This window comes from Chelmon rostratus, chromosome 13 (assembly GCF_017976325.1).
Source record: "Chelmon rostratus isolate fCheRos1 chromosome 13, fCheRos1.pri, whole genome shotgun sequence".
In the NCBI taxonomy this organism is placed as follows: domain Eukaryota; kingdom Metazoa; phylum Chordata; class Actinopteri; order Chaetodontiformes; family Chaetodontidae; genus Chelmon; species Chelmon rostratus.
Window position 1 is genome coordinate 3,142,943 of NC_055670.1, and position 19,299 is coordinate 3,162,241.

The 19,299-nt window shown below is 41.6% G+C and overlaps 1 protein-coding gene across 2 annotated transcripts; it reads left to right on the forward strand.

Moving 5' to 3' along the window:
* Nucleotides 1-1,957: 1,957 nt before the first annotated feature.
* On the forward strand, nt 1,958-18,565 carry ttll4 (tubulin tyrosine ligase-like family, member 4). Of its 2 annotated transcripts, none has more exons than XM_041951386.1 (21): nt 1,958-2,041; nt 3,040-4,362; nt 5,252-5,741; nt 6,802-6,958; nt 7,062-7,138; nt 7,272-7,323; nt 8,996-9,114; nt 9,683-9,793; nt 10,218-10,294; nt 10,418-10,612; nt 10,860-10,942; nt 11,420-11,548; nt 11,770-11,892; nt 12,334-12,432; nt 13,031-13,165; nt 13,255-13,392; nt 13,542-13,638; nt 13,962-14,172; nt 14,495-14,562; nt 14,706-14,776; nt 15,306-18,565. In XM_041951386.1, exons 2-21 carry the CDS (start codon nt 3,754-3,756, stop codon nt 15,490-15,492), a joined length of 3,228 nt encoding a protein of 1,075 aa, XP_041807320.1. In that variant the 5' UTR covers nt 1,958-2,041; nt 3,040-3,753; the 3' UTR covers nt 15,493-18,565. The 2 variants fall into 2 exon arrangements, with proteins under 2 accessions (XP_041807320.1, XP_041807321.1); XM_041951387.1 differs by having other exon boundaries at nt 1,958-2,037.
* The last annotated feature ends 734 nt before the right edge of the window (nt 18,566-19,299 follow it).

Genomic DNA, 19,299 nt, shown 5'->3' on the forward strand with positions numbered 1-19,299 from the left:
TCTCTCTCTCTCTCTCTCTCTCTCTCTCTCTCTGTCTCTCTTTCTCATGCACACACACACACACAAACACACACACTTTTCTCTTTCTCTCTGTTTGCAAGCTCTGACATGACAGAAGGAAGGAAGGAAGTATATGGAGAGAGAGGGATCGGGGAAGTAGGAAAGAGAGGAGAACAGGAAAGAAGAGGACAGAAACATTGGAAGAAGTGAAAAGAAAGAGAGTGCAAGAAAAGAAGGAATGTGACAGGAAAAGAAAAGGAAATTGCGAAGAAGTTTGAAGGTGGAAAGAGGCAAAAACAGATGGAGGTCAGCAAAAGGAAAGAAAGAAATAAAGATGGAAGGAGAAGAAAAGAAACAGGGAAGATGTGAGAACAAGAGGGAGGGAAGGAAGGAAAGAGGAAAAGAGATGAAGAGGCAGGAACGAGGGCAGTAGGAGAAGAGGATACAAAAAGCGAAGAGGGGGAAAGGATGACATAAAGAAATGAAGGGAGGGGGTGAAGAAAGGATTGGAAACTATGAGGAAGTGAGAAAGGGGGGAAGAGAGCAAGAAGAGAGGAAAAAATGGGGCAGGAAAAGAAATCTGAAAGGAGAGAAGGAGGATATGAAAAGGAAGGGGAGGATTGAAAAGAGGAAAGAAGGAGATGAGAAAGGAAAGGAAACGAAGGAAATGAGAAGAAGTGGTAAGAGAGAGATGGTGGACAAGTAGACAAGTAGAGGGAGGAAAAAGCATGGAAAAGAGAAAGAAAAGGATGAGAGTGAGGAGGAAGGAAAGGTAAACATGGAGAGAGGAAGATATAAAAATGGGACACAAGGAAGAGGAAAAGGAGAGGAAACAGGAGCACCAGAGGTTTGTTTTTATGGGTCTTGCCTCGAATGAGCCCTCTAGTGATGAAAATTGTGATGTACAAGCCTGTCTGGTCCTCAGTGAGGAAATGAAGGCAAGGGGCCGAATGAAGCTGAAAACCACCTGCTGTCTCAACCAGTGAAATAAAGTGTTGCCAGAGCAGACTCCCTGAGCAGATGAAAACACTCTTTCAGGCATGTAGAAGCCCCTGAACATTTTGATTAACGATGCTCTTTTCTCATTTTAAATCCCCTAGAACTAAAGAACAGAAATTCAATACTACATGTATATTAAACATATCTGCGCTAGCACTCGACAACTGAGACATTACCATAACAATGTTCCTCTGATTTAATGACAACATCCTGGGTCCTGATTTAGTTCTCCCGCCACACGCTGTAAGATATCATATCATTATTCTGATTAAATATTATAATATAGTATAATAGAAGATTTGTATTCTCTGAAAAATCATTGAAATATTTCCTGACATATTGCTATAAATGGCCTCATCATCATCAGTATCAATATTTTGATGGCATTTTCTACACACACATAATTACACATCACCATATTCTTTATATTTGTGGATCTGAGCTTCAATTTTGCTCCACCTTTTTCTGAGAGTACATTTGCTTACTGTAACACTATTTCCAGAAAGTAGGTAACATAGTAACTAATATATACATAGATATATTTCTTTTACAGTTATAGGGAAAGCAGGAGATGATGAATGCAAGTGACACAAAGCCAAGCACTGCATTTGAAAACCCAAAAGGCACACAAAAATAATTAGGGATTAGCCTAATTTGGTGGATTTTATACCCTAATAGTAGCCTAATACTTGTTTCCTATGTTATTGTGTTAGCATGTAATAAAACAGGCCCGTATCAGCCCTTAGAATAACTTGTGACGGAGCGTTGTTCATGGTGGTTTTACGGAAGCTCATTTCGAAAAGGACTTGCTGAATGTTGGCGCTGTCAACCAGTGGAGGGCGCTGTGATCCAGAGGCTAACCTGAAGAGAGGCGGAACGTCGGCTATCGTCTGAGCGTCTTCTCTCCCAATAGACGATCTTCGGCCATGATGTTTCACTCGGACTTCTGAGCTAGCTACTGCAACGTGAGGAACTCAGACGAGAAGCCCCTCGCCAGACCAGTGAAACAACATGTGTAGGGACATTACAGGGAGCAAAGTAGGTATGAACATATTTTTCTAAACTGAGAGCATGGCTGCGTTTTCTTGTTGGCACTGTGGGGTCATTCAAACACCCGATGACAGTTGGTGATGTGTTAGTTGTTGCTAAGCTAACGCTCTCTGTACAGTGCATCGTAAACAGCTAAGTTACGGAATAGATAACTAGTTATCTGTCAGGTCCGTTCTATTAAACCGTAAGGATGAATGGACTATTTTCAAGAATACGTACGTCAGTGTGGCTGACGTTGAGACTATTATTGTAGATACTTACAACAGACTTGTTAGTTAGCTATCATGAAGCTAAGCGTGAAGCGTGTTCTGTAAGCACACACGTGAAATTGGGGCTGATTTCTAGGACAGCCGTCTCATTGACAGCAGCGTGTCAGGACGCGGCACGACGTCTGCTGAAGAAGGATTCAACAGATGACAGTGCTGGTAACGTCTGTGAATCTCATGTACGCATGACATTTGCTTCACTAATACAGACATGCTAAGTCACCTCGCTAGCTCACATAGCTGCGATTTCAGTGATAAGCTAGCTACGCAATGCGAAATTACTCTAACTCCAGTACAACTTTCCACACCGTATACAGTCTATGCATCTTCTGCCTGCTGGGTCTGTAAAGGATGGATTCGTATCACAAAGCTGAACAAATGTCATATAATTGGCCTAAACGTCAGCGTCACTACACCAGCCTTGTCACTGTAGTTTAACCCAGTGGCTGCTGTTGAAAAGGGGCTTGAACGATGAAACGCTGTTTGCAGCAGTGATGGTTGAATATGTCTGTTTAAATGGACCACCATCCTTTTTTCTACTTCTCAAACTGTTTAAAAAAATAGCTGTAAAGCAGCAGGTGAAAGGATGTCAGATAAAGTTCAGCTTGGTTACTGCATTCAAGTGTTATTGACTGACTTTCTCTTCATAAAAGAGGGAATACTTCAGGTGTGATGGTTGAAGGCTGGATTCTCTCAGACTGACTCTGCTTCTCCTCTTGTGTAGTTGCAGTGGTGAAATCTGCTGGCTCGTAGTGTCCTGTTAATCAGCTGAGGAAGACATGAGAGCTCGGGGGACACTGCTTTCTCCTTCAAGACCTGATACCTTAGTGTGAGCCAAGTATGCGGCCTCTGGCAGTTTGTTGAGAAGAAGGAAGTAAAACGGCTTCTGGCTCAGTCTCCATCAGCTAAGGTCCTGAAGACTCCTCAGCTCGGTCCTATATCAAACTCTGGGTGTGACTGTTAGTTACAGTGGGAACCACGTTGCCTCAGGAATAAAAACCTTATGTGCCTGCCAGTCTGAGCCTCAGGTGAGGGCTTGTAACCCCACATCACTAGTGCTGACAGTGTCTAGCGACTTGCAGCACAGGTGCAAGGTTCAAGCGTTGCACTGCTGTCACTGCATCTGTGGTGGCAGTTATGTTTACTGTTGGTTGGGATTTATCAAGAACTTGTAGTCAATCCACAGGGACCAACAGAAAATATCCAACTCCTTTCACCTGGAGCTGACATCCCAAAAGTCATTCCAACAGAAGGACCACTTGTTGAGAGGGGAGCTGTAAGGAGAAACAGGGTCTTTTTGGGAAGAGAGCCCTCCTCCACCTCAGGCTTTGGTATTGTCTCGACTGTTAATTCCTTTCCTGGCTAACAATCTCCACCCAAGTCCTCTGGCCCTAAACTAAGCCCTTCAGAAATAACCACATCTTTGTTGGGCGGTGCCATGCCCACCAACCAGTCCTCGCCCTGGGGTGGGGGGAAGCTTCGGACTTCTTCCAATTCAAATAGTCCCACTGCTACAGCCTCCAGCGCCAAGACAGTTGTGGTCACTAAAGTGCCTTTTAGCCAGACTTCTCCAGAGCGAGCGAGCAGAAAGGATCAGGCCAAACCTCTCTCCTCCAATGTTGCCTCGTCTGCTTCCCCCTTGAGGCAGACAACAGTGGCCCCATCTGTGGTTTCAGTATGGGAGACTGAGGACGAAAATAAAACCAACACACAGAGCCAATTCACCGCTGTGCCAGATGGGTCTCCAAACCTGCCACAACAACTTAATGTGATAAAAGTCCCAAACCAGGTACTTGAAAGAGGACTGACACAGGCTGGTTACATCCCCACAGAGACCAGTGCCCCTTCCTCCATCCACAAGAAGGAATACCAAGCTGGGTGTAAAGTCCAACTCAAAACCTCTCAACCTGGAAATGGTTTAGCAGTGAGCATCTTTCCGGCTGGTGCAGGTGATAGGACATTGAGATTGGAGTCTCTTTTATCAGTTTGTCATCAAGATCTGTTCATCAAAGGACAGCCCTCTGTGCAGCAAATGAACAAACTGATGGTGAGTATTGATGTTTCCCAATGTGGAAGCCACAGCAGTAAATTGTAAGTGGAGCATTTTCCCACCAAAGATTATCTTCTTGAGGTTGATTTTTGAAGCTCCTGCTGTCCATTTTGGTCTATGACTACCAAGTAATACAGTGAAAAATGGTGGTTTTATGAAGAGCTGGATTGAGAAATCAGTCAGGGCAGGCCGATGTATTGGTATAAGTATAAATGATGCCTTATAAGCAAGAAATGACAGTACGGACATATAAAACTAGGTTTGAGATAAATGTCACCGGTACGTTGTCTACCAGAGTGCACTGGCAAGTCTATTTTTCAATTACAAAACATCCTGCTTAGTATGAATTTGGATCACAGTTCTTTAAAAAACAAAACAAATTGAAGCGATTTGTTTCAAGATTGTTTGCGATATTTAGATTGTTAAAAAGTGGACAATATATTGTTGTTGGATTTTTGCCCTTTTTGCCCTGCCCTGTATCTACATCCTGTATCAGTATCAGCCTCAAAAAACCAGTATTGGCTGGGCCATAGTTATGTATAGAAAGCATTACAGGCACAGGATACTTTGGAGTTGCTTTTGTGTGTAAGCTTGATAATGTTTGTGTACATTTAACTGATTATTTAGTCCATGCAACCCACATGAAGGGACCCTTGAAGTCAGCAATCATCATCAGGATTATTATTTGTCACACACATTCCCTCTCTGATGAATTCAGCTCTTGTTTCAATATCAGTACTGTCGAGCTGAGCTGTCTGTTTAGTGCAGTGATACCAGGCCTTCTAAGTGCTGATCATGTTGCTGTTCCAGAATAATTAACGTTTTGTAAGCTTTATGTAAGAGCCTCCTGCTCCACAACTAATCTTTCCTTGTTTTGTCTTTTTAGCTTGAAGCTGCAGACTGTTCCTCCTTGCCATCAGTGCCTCCTCTATGCCTTACTCTCTGTCAACATCAGGGGGCAACATTGGGAAAGGATGCCTCACACCTTGACAGCACAAAAGCAGAAATAAGAAGCACAACAAGAGAAAATACAACTACAAGGAGGAGCCATTCAGCTAAACTGGCAATGAAATGCAGTCAGAAACAAAACCACTGCACAACAATTAGTGCTTTAAACAATCAGTTGCTAGTGCGAGGTAGTCCTCCAGCAGTGGTGGTGGCAACTACAAACGGCAAACCCCAAACAACAGCATCAGTAGACCCAAACAAACAGCCAACAGAAAGTCAATGTCCACCAGGAAGCACCTTGTCCACATGCAGGAAAAGCAGTCCTCCAGCAGCCAGTCCATTTCCAAATGGCCCCATGCCAAGTGTGCTCAGTGCCAGAGTCAGTGCCACTGAGGAGAAGCAGTCCACATCGCTGGATGCCACCACAGGTAATTAGAATGATTAGTTCCATACTGTAGCTTGTCAAACAAAGTAATACTGAGCTTATGATCAGAGACCAGGTTAATGATAACTGCAGAGACGTTTGGTGGTAATAAATATCTTTAGAGACAGAGTGACATGTATACGTGGCAATTTGTTATCTTGGAGATAGGACACCTTCACATCTCACTACATTTTTGTGAGAGTACTGTTACAGTATGTTGTAAATATTTTTGCATTAGCTAAGCCATAATGTTTTTCAGGATTTAGATGTTTTTGGTTTAGTTATAGAAGGAATGATCAAAAAGAAACAATGAAATGTAAGCTTTGAGAAAACTGTAATTTATGCAGTTATCCTCTATCTCTGCAGCACGTACGCTGAAGCAGAGCTACAGTTTTTAGCTTTACACAATGTGTGGCTGTGCCTTCCTCTGTCACCTTCTTACTGCGAGTGCTTGGAACCTGCATGAAGAAACTATTTTCTACCTAAGTTGGAACAGTTTTGGTTATATCTGGGGCTGAACAATCTGCAAACTTTCTTTGCATATTATTTTGACAGCTATTGCGATTGTAATGCGTCATGATTCTAGTGGGAACTTGCACTGAAAATGATGTAAAAGCAATGATGTGACATTTGCTGGGATGTGCCTGTACATTATTTATCAGAAAATGCCAACTCATGTGATCTGGTGACTTGGCCGTATTGTGACTTTGATAATATTTCGATAAATTGTTCAGCCCTAGTCATTGTGCATTAGAGATTTCAGTTTTTCTTTTTTTTTCTCTGTGCACTTCTCCCTGGTTTGAAGTGGGTGGGACTCAGTTGGCAAAATGATGATGTCACATACTTTTGTGCACCAATTAGGATTTAGCTCAATTTGAATCTGAATCTGGTGACTGTTTTTGGGTTGTTTGGTTGCTCTCATTAAACCTGTCAAACCACTCCTGCATAGTCCTGATGAAGCAGATTAACTGAGTTTTTGAGTGTTAAACTAAAAAAGTAGCCAGAATGAAACCAGACATGGACTGTTACAGTCACCGGCTGTATGACTGTTCTTTCCCTCGTAGACGAGGCCCCCTGTCCTGCAGGAGCCTTGGTGGGTTCTGTGACCACTCGGATCTCCACAATCCACCTAACCAGGCAGGGAGAGCCTTCCCCCATGTCATCTTCATCCTCACCGTCGCCTACAGAGGAGTGTCTGGCCAGAGAGACTCAGCTGTCTGTGTGAGCAACAGCTAACTGCTTCTCTGCTGTTCTGTTCTGTTTGTTTTTTTTCATCCTTATAAACCTTGCTCTGAATATTTGGCCTTGTGTTCATTGTTTCCAGCCAGGAATGTGTTATGCAGGTGGATGGAGTTGAGGAGGAGCTGCCTGATGAGCTGGAAAATGCCTGTAGTGATGACGGTATGATGTTATAATACACTCACCCTCACTCAGACTTAAAATGTCATCACATTCAAGCTGCCTGTAGTCAGCTGGCAGTTTATGCAATTGATGTTGCAAACTGCTGATTTTAGTTGTCCACTGTTGTCTTCAGATGATTCCGACTGTTCGTCCTCATCCACAGCATCTATTGCTCTCCTTTCTGGGTAAGACTCTATAACCACACACACACACACACTCACACAAATCTCCTACTTCCCATATGAATTTATGAAAGAATTTCTATCCGTTAAAAAAAACGATACTTGATGTTAAGCCTGTTTAGGAGCCTGAAAAGACAATTTCAGACTTTTGTTCTTCTCAGCTTGAACAACTTATAGTCCAGTTCAAAATGCCAGCGTTCTTTCCTTGGCCTGCCCCACATCCAAGCCTGGTTTCTAATTGGTCTCCTAAAATGGCATAAACCATATATCCATCAGATCCTGTGGACTCTTTGTCCCTCCCTTTCATTCTCTCTCACTGCTTTGTTGAAAGAGGCTGAAAGCAGCAGAGCGTGGTGGAATGGTCTGCTGCATTGTGTATCATATTGTTCCCCACTGTGATGGCCTCAACAGTAGAACTCCCTACCAAAGACTCGGAGCTGATTCTTTGCTAAAACAGCCTGGATAGGGACCGCTATTGTCACCTTTTTTCCCCACAACCAGCTGATTTGTTTATGTGTTCATTTACATACCCCCCCTCCCTTTCCTGAAAGCTATAGCTTCTGTATGTATAGTATAGTGTTAAGTTAGCCTAGGGTAGCTGTAATGCCATTCTACACCTGTCTGTAGTCGAGGAATTTTATTTAAGAGAAAAGATTTGGGAGAGTATAGCACCATCTCCTGTTCCTTCATCCACCTGTGTATCCATCTCACCTTCCTTCCTTTATGACTGTCATGTGAGTGTTTTTTTTTTTTTCATGTATAAATTCTCATTATTTGTATTCATCTGATGTGATCAGTGGTGGAAAAAAAGAGCTCAGAAATCTGCTAATATTGAACTTACTGGCACCTGTCTGTTTGAAAAGAACCATTAATGGCTGTGTAGAAGTACATCAATGATACAACTGGCTCTCATCTTGCTACAGCACAAGTGGAGTTTTTTATGTTAACTATGTTTTTTGGGCTTTTCAGAATGATTCCTGACATGAAATATAGCAGTTGATGTTCTCGTCTTGATGCTGAGCCATCATTTCATATCCACTGGCTATATTGCCCAGTCCCTGAATGGTAGTATTAGAAATTAGAATTTGGGGACATTTAATTTAAGGTAGATCAGAGTCTTCTTCTGTAAAGCATCCTTCATTTGTCTCGACTCTCAGTGTCAAAATGTACTTGAACTCTCTGTGTGATGTCTCCGACCCCAAATCCACACGAGCATCAAGTTACGAGCACATAGTGCAAACGATCATCCATCCAGTCCACAGTCGACTTGTGTTACAAACCAGAGTGGTGACTGGATGCCAACTTCCGTTAGTTAGAATGAATGTAATTCTAGCTGCTACTCTACTTTTTCATTTTGTTGTGAGAGTGCAATTTGCTCCTTTAATAGTAATAAGCTAAGCAGAGCTGTGGTGCTGACAGGGCAGGAACCAGGCTGTCTTCAGCAGAAACTAATATTGATCAGTCATTTCAGTTCTCAGTCTGCGGGGTTTGATGCTTCTTAAAAAGTCTAGATCATCACATGCAACCTTCTGCCTTTTGATATGAACAGCAAAGTAAAGTACTGTTAGGATGTTGGTATGTTTGTAAGAGGCTGCTTGTGTTGGCATGTCCACTAATCATTAATGTTTTTTCTTCCCTCTCCCTCTGTCTCTCCCACTCTCTCTCTCTCTCTCAGTATTGAGGAGCCGATGTTATTGGGGGCGGAAGATGATCGAGAGGAGAGACCAGCTTTGGTTCCCAGTTTGTTTCCCCTCATCCCCCCAACACTCTACTTCAGCACCGCCAATGAGAAAGGTCAGGACAGAGAGGACAGAGGACAGGCGCAGAGAGTTAACCTTCCAGTTTTCAGCTAATTGTGATCATTTAAAGGATGTCTCTTTGGACACTGCAAAGCCCAAACAGACACAAAACTGAGAGAATATTTAAATGACTGCCAAACTGCTGGAGTATGGGACTGATGAGCAGAATGAAGGAATGTCTGTTACTAAAGCGGTTGTTCAGCTAAAACCTCACAACCTCTGTTCGTCTCTGACTGCAAAGAGATGCTTCTGGGTTCTCAGTGATTGTGATTAACTTGTTGTTTGTCTGAAAACTGTGGACATTTCTGCTTGGTGCAAAGTGATTAATGCGTATTCCTCTTTGAAATGACAAAAGATTAAGAGTGTTGTGTTTGTCTTATGTTTTTTTAAGCCAGTTTAGATGTGATGGCCTTTTTATTTAACTAATTATTTTAGTCATTATTTTCTGTAGGTGCCATGAGCTATATCAATATTTGCATTATGCCTGCAGTCTGTGCATGCATAATAGGTATTACTGAAAATACACTTGTGTACAGTTGTAGTTTGTGTTGTGTGCTTTGCAGTGGAACTGCTGCCTGCAGAACAAAGACGACTGTTAAAATGGAAGATGAGCACTGTGACGCCAAATGTTGTAAAACACACCATCGCCAGGTCACACTTCAAAGTCACCAAGAGTAAGTCATCACACGTCTGTCGGTGAGAGTGCTCACCTGCAACACATGGTTTAGAAACAGTTGATTTATAGACAGAGGTGACCACGATCTAAAAGCTCTATCTGCTAAACATCAAATTGATAAACTTCACCTTTGTCGATTAAGATTACAGATAAGACTCTCCCTGCTGACCTGTGTGTTTAGAATTTTGTTTTATTCATGTTAAATCAATTGTACACAACTCAGTGTCGCACAAAGTGACTGACATCGTGCATGATTTCACTTTAAACACATGTGGTAGCATATTTCTTGTCAACAAAAATATTCTGACAGGTAGTGTTTTGTAGACTCTCGTACCTAAAGATCATTTCAGTACAGGTGTAACATGCACACAATGAAAGCTGTCCTGATTAATCACAATCCATTTGTTGTTGTGTTCATGTAGAAAGCCACGACTGGTTGGGCTGCTGGGGACACCACATGAAGTCTCCTGGCTTCAAGGCCCTCGGAGAGCACCAGAAAGTGAGAAACGATACTCATTCCAGCTCGAGCTCCCAGGAAGTCTTTACATTAAGGTGAAATTATCAATTGACCTTTTGTGCAGAACTGCACTGAACTTGGTTGTTTTTGTTGCTTTTGTCCTAGTTAAACCACTTCCCGGGAACATTTCAGATTGGCAGGAAGGACCGGCTGTGGAGGAATCTGTCTAAGATGCAAATTCGCTTTGGCAAACAGGAGTTCAGCTTTTTCCCCCGGACCTTCATCCTTCCTCAGGACATCAAGCTGCTCCGCAAGGCCTGGGAGGACAGTGGCTCCAGGCAGAAATGGATCATCAAACCTGTATGTTTTTCATCAGTATTTTGATGTTGCCTTTCAGGTTTCAGGTGCTGGATTAGTTCTGCTGTGTCATGATTATGATGGTTTGCTTTAATTTAAGTTAGTTGTTTGGTAATTAGTGTTCCAGATGAGTCATTCAGATCATGGTGCTTAATGAAAAATGTGCTTTAAAGCAGTGTATGTTAGGTTTTTGTTTTGAATTATTCTACTTGTTTGTTCCATTGTCTCTTCCTCCTCTCATCTCTAATAGCCTGCTTCAGCCAGAGGAATAGGAATCCAGGTCATCCACAAATGGAGCCAGATGCCCCGCAAGAGACCACTGCTGGTCCAGAAGTGAGTAACCTAGAGATAAATTTCCAGTACTTGACACTACATTATCCATTAGTAGAGGTGTCAGGGTTCTCCAAATCCACCATACAATTTGACTTTTGATTTTAAGGTCACGATTCAATATTTGATTTAAATAATTTTTTCACCACTGACAGCTATGCCATTGTTAGCCTCTCAAGTCTTTATTTTTAAAGATGAACAAATTGTTGGTGTTATACAATTTTCAGATTGTTCTTTAAAAAGACATGCTCGAGTTTCCTCACAGCTGTGTGTATGTGAAGCTTAGCCTACAAGCTGAGTGTTGTGGGTTTTTTCCTTTGCATGTGTGCAAGCAGGGGGGCATGCAGAGAAAAAATACTGGGACAATTATTCTGCTTTTAATGTTATTGCTCGAAATTGAAAGCTCATTTCTATCAATTGTGAATCAAAATCATGACATTGTATTAAAGATGAAGCATTTTTATTTATTGTGTTTTGCAGGTACCTTCACAAGCCCTACCTCATCAGTGGTAACAAATTTGACCTGCGGATCTATGTCTATGTGACAGCCTACGACCCGCTCAGAATCTACATCTTCTCTGACGGACTGGTTCGATTCGCCAGCTGCAAGTCAGTTTCCATCTCATGCTGTAGATTATTTACTGTGAACTGGAAAATAAATGAAAAACGAAAAAATCAGAGGATCTTGTAAAATATATGTACAAATATGATATATAAAAATGTATGATCTACAAATCAATATGGCTGATCGGTGACACTTTGAATAAGCTGTCAGCTGATTATTGAGGTCATTCTTGATTAAATTCTACATTTGTGTTTCTCCTCTGTAGGTATTCATCCTCCATGAAGACTCTGAGTAACAAGTTCATGCACCTGACCAACTACAGCGTCAACAAGAAAAACTCTGAATACCAGACGAACAGCGATGATAAGGCCTGCCAGGGACACAAATGGTAACAGAACGAGGAAAGAAGGACGGTTTACGTTTGGATCAAAGAAGCACAAAGGGAGGGAAAGTCGTTATCTGAAGAGGCGAAAGCAGGGAATTAAGGAGGAAGAGGAAGTGTAAAAGGAGCAGGGAGTAAAAAGGGGGAGTGGAAGGAAGTTACGTGTGTGTGACAGGTGTGAAGGAAGGGTTTAGGCACAGCCTGACTGAATGCAGCTCAGCCAACACTTGGTACAACAAGTGATTGAAAGAATGAAAAATTATTTGTGTTTATTTGTTTCCCTCTAAATACTTTAGTAAACCAATGACTATAATTCTTCCTCCAAAGCAGGTTCTTCTCTCACGTAAAAGTGAAGCCTAAACACATCTTTGCTGCTATCATATGCATGGTGTATGAGCACGTGCTCCCCAGCTCAAACAAAACGTGTGTGTATGTGTGTGTTTTCAGGGCTTTGAAGGCCTTGTGGCAGTATCTTGGTTCTCGAGGAATCAACACCACTCTGATCTGGGAGAAGATTAAAGACATTGTGATCAAAACCGTCATTGCGTAAGTTTGCCCATTTAGTGATTGATTGGCTGCAGAACAGCAGGCCAGTTAATGTTTGTCTGTTTCATTATTTATGATAATCACATGATTTTTTTCATTTGATGAGTCTTACAGCCTGAGGAAAAAAGTTGCTCTGTAGTCTGGTATCATGGCAACGGCATTAAGTTTTCTTTCACTTTGTACTTCTAGACATTGTCTGACAGAGATGACTGTCAGTCTTACTGTTTAAGTAAGACTAAGTAAACTAAGTAACTAAGCAAATATACAGAATTTTCATCAATGAAAAATATTTACGTTGGTAGACAAATATCACGTTCAATAATCTGCAGTAGCTTGAATGAGATTTCTGAAAATAATACTTCAAATATTTTTTAGACCGTGCTGGTCTAAGTGTCTTGTTTCACTGCAGATATGTCTTTGGTGATGGAGTGAACGCTTCCCAACTGCTTTTGAATTCTGCTGTCAATGTGGTCACCTTTGGGGAAAAACTGACTAAATTCAATGTTGAATGTTGCACCTTTGACAAATGTCATGATTCTTATAGTCTGTGTGTGGTCGACAACAAGCTCTAATCTCCCTCCCGTGTGTTGGTTATCAGCTCCGAGCCGTACGTTAACAGTCTGCTGAAGATGAACGTTCGGACACCTTACAGCTGCCACGAGCTGTTCGGCTTTGACATCATGCTGGATGAGAACCTCAAGCCCTGGATCCTGGAGGTCAACATATCACCGAGGTAACACACACACACACACACACACACACACATAAAGAATCACAAGTTTTTTTAATCTACATCTTGTCACTTGTGTGTTTCTGGTCCAGCCTCCATTCCAACACCGCACTGGACGTTTCCATCAAAGGTCAGATGATCAGAGACCTCCTGAACCTGGCTGGCTTCCGCATTCCCCAAAGAGAAGATGTAACTGCCCCCTGCAGTAGCACCTCCAGCTCCACCAGCAGGTAGGGAGGAGGTAGTACAATCACAATGTAGGAACAACTTTCAATATAATTCAGTCCAACTCAAACTACAGCCTCAAAAAAAGGCCTTAATAACAGAATCAACACCTGTGTGTGTGTGTGTGTGTGTGTGTGTGTGTCTTTATATGTAGTCTGTGTGGTGGGAGCAGGGAGAGGACGAGACCAGAGCTGTCCGCTGATGAGAAGGTGAAACGGGCCTTTTACCTCACACAACGCTACGCAGACCAGGTAACTGAATACAAACACTAAGAAAGAATCAGAGGTAAATAATGTTAAAAAATTGCACCTATTCTTGTTAATAAAGTGTATTCAGCTATGTTTGGATAGAAAATTCAAGTGGGTACAGCAAGAGCAGCTCCACATCAGAAGTTTTAGTCTCGTAAGAGTTTCTTCATCTGATTTTTTAAACATTACTTCAGTTTGTTGCAGAATTGGACAAGATGAAGATTGTCAGAAACAGCCACCACAAATGCTGTTATTCTGTCTCCGTTAATGTGTTACCAGTGATGGTGTAGATGTACAGCTTTGTATCTTCCCTCTGTCTCTGTCAGGACTTCCTCTCTACAGTGCTGGATGTCTTGACTCCAGAGGACGTCCGTGTGCTGGCAGAGACTGAAGACGAGCTGAAACGTCTCGGACAGTTTGAGCGAGTTTTCCCATCGCAGTCATCGTCTCGCTACCTCCGCTTCTTCGAATGTCCGAGGTACCTCAATGTCCTGCTGGACCAGTGGGAGCAGAAGCACTGGAACAACAGGACAAAAGGTAAACGTGTTCTTCAAACACAAGTTTGAAACAGTCACGTTATGTCATCCCTAATTGTTAACAAGTGATTTGAGTTGTTCAATAGTGAACTTTTTCTAGAACTGCAGCAGGGATTTGGACTGTCACTACAGTGAACACGACAAACTAGAAAATAAGCTTAGCTCAAAGTCGACCATCCACTGAGGAAGACCATGAGATGTAGTTGAAAGCTCTGATATGATGATTTTTAGCTTCTCATCTCACTTTATGTTGAGCAACAAATCACACAGAAGGTCGATGAAACACTGAAACTGCTGACCTGAAATGTCTGTCTCATGTGCAGGTATCAGTCTGCTGACGACTCTCTGTCAGAAAGGAGTCCACCTGGGAACTAATGACCCCGCTCACGTGGTGAGGAACTGTGGAAAGACTACATTAAGTTGTGTGAATATATGGTGAATGGGATGTTTTTCCAAATCAGAAAATGGGTGATTTCCTTTGAAATGTTGAACCTTTCTGTTTGTCTCTCTGTTTTTGTCTTTTTGTCTCTGCAGTGGTCCAAGTGTAGCTACATCTCAAAGTTTGAACCCCACAGACAAGACCTCGTCAGCCCATCCAGATCCAGGTACACACACACTAACACACGCACACACGGCATGAAAATAAAAGTCAGGTGTCAGGAATGCACTGATACTGCTTTATCGCAAATAGATAGAGAGAACAAAATATTTAAGATAGACATTGGTCAGTACAAATGTTGATCCAATACAGAACTTCATAATAATATAGTCATATACAATTTTCAGATACATGCATGATGTATGCGTGGGAACTCTTCTTGGGATTATCTTCATATGTGTAACATTAGGTTAATAGAATAAAGGAAATACTGTGTTCATCTCAGTAATTTAACACATAACAAAATGTACGGAACATGATTAAAGGATTACGTGGGTGCATGTCTGATTATGATCATATAAAAGACACAAAGACCTTCATCGTGTCTGTTGTACAAATACCTACTGATCCCATATGATAGAGGCTTAAACATTAAGTTATTTAGCGTGGGTTAGTATGAGGATTATTACACACTGCACAGTGAATTAACCAGATGAACCATCCGCCCTCCTGCCTTCTCCCGTCTTGTTCTCCAGGGTGGTGGTCAGCCATCAGCACCGCTCCCATCCTGACAACGACGACGGTTCAGACAGGGAGGTTGCCTCGGCCTCTAGCCTGCCTGCGTCACCAAGTCCTGGATCTAGTGTCACCAGCAGTGCCTGTGCAAGCCCTCAGCCCGGCCACTCCCAGAGCCTGCTTCCCCAACAGTTTGCCTCACTCTGAGACTCAGTTTGCCCGTGTCAGAGTGTACCCAGTACCCAGAAGAGACACAAAGCTCAGGGTCTAGGACTAGCCCCAAACTCTCCCCAAACACCCTTCTATTGATTGTTCATGTCTAAATGGATGAGTACTGTACCTAGAACTGTAAGCTTGAAGCCCAGTCTTAACAAACACTGTAGAGGGGAGACGATTTTGCTTAACAGAATTGTATTTGGCTAAGGGAGTACTACAGTAAGTGCTATATACTGAGGATATATATATATATATAAGACCAGTGAAAATATAACACTTAAATGACCACGCCAGTGTTTTCTATGTCTTAATATACGCCAACTTTAGTTAAACTGTATTCTTAGCTTCTGAGCATCCATTCATTTCCATTCATTTCTTTGCAGTATGAAATTCATCCTCCAGAGACTTGAAACACACTGATAATACATCATCCGTCACAGTGAGCTTCATGTCTGCTTAATTTCTCACATTTACATTGTTACATGGCAGTGCAGTGCAACCTTTACCAATCAGCTTAACCAGGCACTGATGGTGTAACTTTGACAACAGCAGAAGCCGACATGTCAGGTGTAACACTCATTTCAGCACTCCTTAATGCCGTGTACAAACATATATTAGTACTGCATGAAAAACAGTAGAAGCAGACATGACCTTCATGTCAGTAAAAGTACTGCATTGACACAGAGGAGATCCATACACAGAAGTCTAGCAATACACCGTTCAGCAAAAAATGCTGTTTGCCCCGCGATTGTCCTGACAGACACGATCGTCAGCGTGTTAACTCTTCAGAGTTGTTTCATAGTATTATCCACTGTGTTTGACTTTGGATAAGCTTTACAAATCATGGAGGTATTACACAAACTGAATGTTGCGTAATCTTCTCACTGTCACCTGCAATCACCAACCCCTGGCAAACAGAACTGTGTGGTTTTTGATGCCGTGCCATTTGCCGTGAATGGCTGCTAAGAACGAGACCCTGGGATCACATCTGTCTCCACACGTTGGTCCTCACTGGTCTTTAGTACACTTAAACTGTGAAAAAAAAAGCATGCTGGGCTTTCTCACAACCTACACAACAAAGCAGCGTTAGCGTAGACTGTTGGTTTGTGTGTTTTATGACACTGCAAAGCCAGCACTACCTTACAGAGCTGTGGTGATAAACAGTGACTTTAATTTCTGTAATGTCTTGAATCCAGTACCGTTGCTGGTTTGGTGTGAAGAGGTTCAGCAGCTGATTGAATGAGTGTTACATTTCTGACCTCATGGACTCAAATGTGTGTGTTTGTGTGGAAATAGAGAGGCGAAGGAAAAAGGCCTCTGAGTAGACAAATGAACAGAGAGTTGATGAGGAGCACTGCAGAAAAGGAGCTATCTGAGGTGTGTTGGGATGTCTGCAGCGTATTACACACACATCTTAAACGTGTCAGAACTTGACTTTATTGTCACTGGTCGATGGTCAGACTTGCAGTATGCTTAAGATACTTGAAGGCAACACTTTGATTCCCCAGTTTGACATAAATGTTAGTCGACAAGAAAAGCTTCCATTACTAACAGTATAAAAAAAGCTATAAAAATATAGAATGTCTTGAAAGCTGCTAAATGCAAGTCCACCATCAGAATTCAACCCTGCAGACCTCAACAGTGTGTGTTCAGTAACACCAACGCTTGCCCTTTACGTTTTGCTTGAAAGTACCACTTCAGTTCATTAACACTGTGAGTTGAGCAGCTCTGAACTAAGTGTTGCTCTGGTGTTCAGTGTTTGCTGTTTGGGGGGAACCAGTTTAAGATTTCTTTTGTATCCTCAGGAAAAAGTTATCTTATTTCAAACATATTCATCTACTGTGAGGAGACATTCAGAAACATAAAACTACTTGAAGTTAAAAATAATATATTAAAGCCAACAGCTATAACAAAGTGACGAGCAGAACTGGCTGCAGGTGAGAAAGCAGTCGGTCCTGTTTTATGTTCTAGTGGACATTTTCTTTCATTCCTGCTGTGAGAAGTTACAGTAAAAAGTGTGGAAGCTAACTTGTTTACAAATGAGTTTTATTATGCAATTTACTAACAGATGCCAAACTGCTGTGCAGTGTCAGTGTGTAGCAGACATGTACGAGGCTGTTATTAACATTCATTAGACATGTAATAGAAGGAGCTCTCAGAATAGAAATGGAGTAAAATGATCATTTTGACATTTAGAATGTGATGTAGAAGCACAAAGTGGCTCGAGGGGCTTCCCTGTACGTCAGGTTGGGCTGCAACTTGCAATCATTTCATTTTCTAAGCTTTTCATTACTTTGTGTAATAATTGATTAACAGTTTAGTCTCTAAAACTTATTAAAAACTTACTAGAAAAAAGAGTGGCGCTTCTAAAACTCCTGTTTCTCCTTAACAGAAATACACAATGATGTAAACCCAGAGGAGCTGGCGCCAGTGAACGTTTACATTTTTCCTTAAAAAAATGACTTAAACAGTCAGCTGATCATCAAACTTTTGGTTGATTCATCAAATCGACAAAAGAAAATGAATCAGCTCATTGTTTCAGTAAAAGTTTGAAAAGGTGGTGTGTTGAAAATGATGAAGTGTGAATCACCTTTGACAAGGGCTTTGGAAAAAAACTCATCATCATCATTTCCATGTCAGCTGTTTCACATCTGCCAACAGCTACAGCAGCATCTTCAGTTCAGCTGACATCTCTCCGTCAGAAATGGGCACCACATCCACCATAAAGTACATAAGTGGGTTTCAGGGAGCATGTAAACGTTCAGTTCTACAGGGAAAAGTAATTCTGGAGTCTTAATGTTTCCATATGACAGAAGTTACAGTCTGCTCCGACACATTTAGCAGAGTCCACTTCACACTACAGCCATCCCACTGTCACGATACTGGCTGCGTTTCAGAGTTGACATATATTACAAAATTAAATAATAATGCTATGTTTGAAGTTGTTTTTAACTTAACAGAAATATAAGTGGAAATGATATGTCTTACTAACGTACAGATGTAAAATGATCATGTTAAAGGGCTGTATGAATGCTCAGGATGACAATTTCAAAATAAAACTTATTTGTGGTAAAAGTCTGATGATTGGCTCTTTAACTGGGTGATTTTTTTTTTTAAGTTTTCTATTTCACAGTGTTTTGTAGATAAGGGACTTCATTTCTTATGTATACTATATGTAGAAATTTCTTCATCTTCTGGTCACAAGACCAAAGGAAGTTGCTTTTTATCAGGTATGCATAAGTTTTCCACCTTGGCTTGTTGCACATGTTAAGCTGTTAACGTCTATTACATGAATATTTTGACATGAAGAATATGGCCTGTCCTAGAAAAGTGAAGGAAAGAGGAAAATCCAAATTTTCAGTCCACATTTTTCATTTTTCTGTTTGCCAGCTGATATCTGGGGTCTTGCACTGGCTTTGCCTTGCACTTACTTTTACTAATAATGCTGTAATTAGTATATAGGCCTACTATAAATCTATGAACTTTGTCTCCTATAAAGACATGTGCAGACACAACAACACAACAATAGCACTGTTATTATTTTCACGAGTTGATTATTAATGTTTCATTCAAAGCAGATGTACATAATGCCTTACAGTCTTATTAAAGAGATCTTATTAAATGACTCGTAAGCTAATATTTCTGACCTTATAGAGCAACGATGATCCTGTTTACAGCTGCAACAGCATGTGTGTGTGTGTGCTTCAAACACACACACACACTGGTGTGGAGAGAGTTGCCGGGGGCGCTGTGAGAGTGAAGACACAGAAACCAGCCTGTGGTATTCTGAAAGTGTGT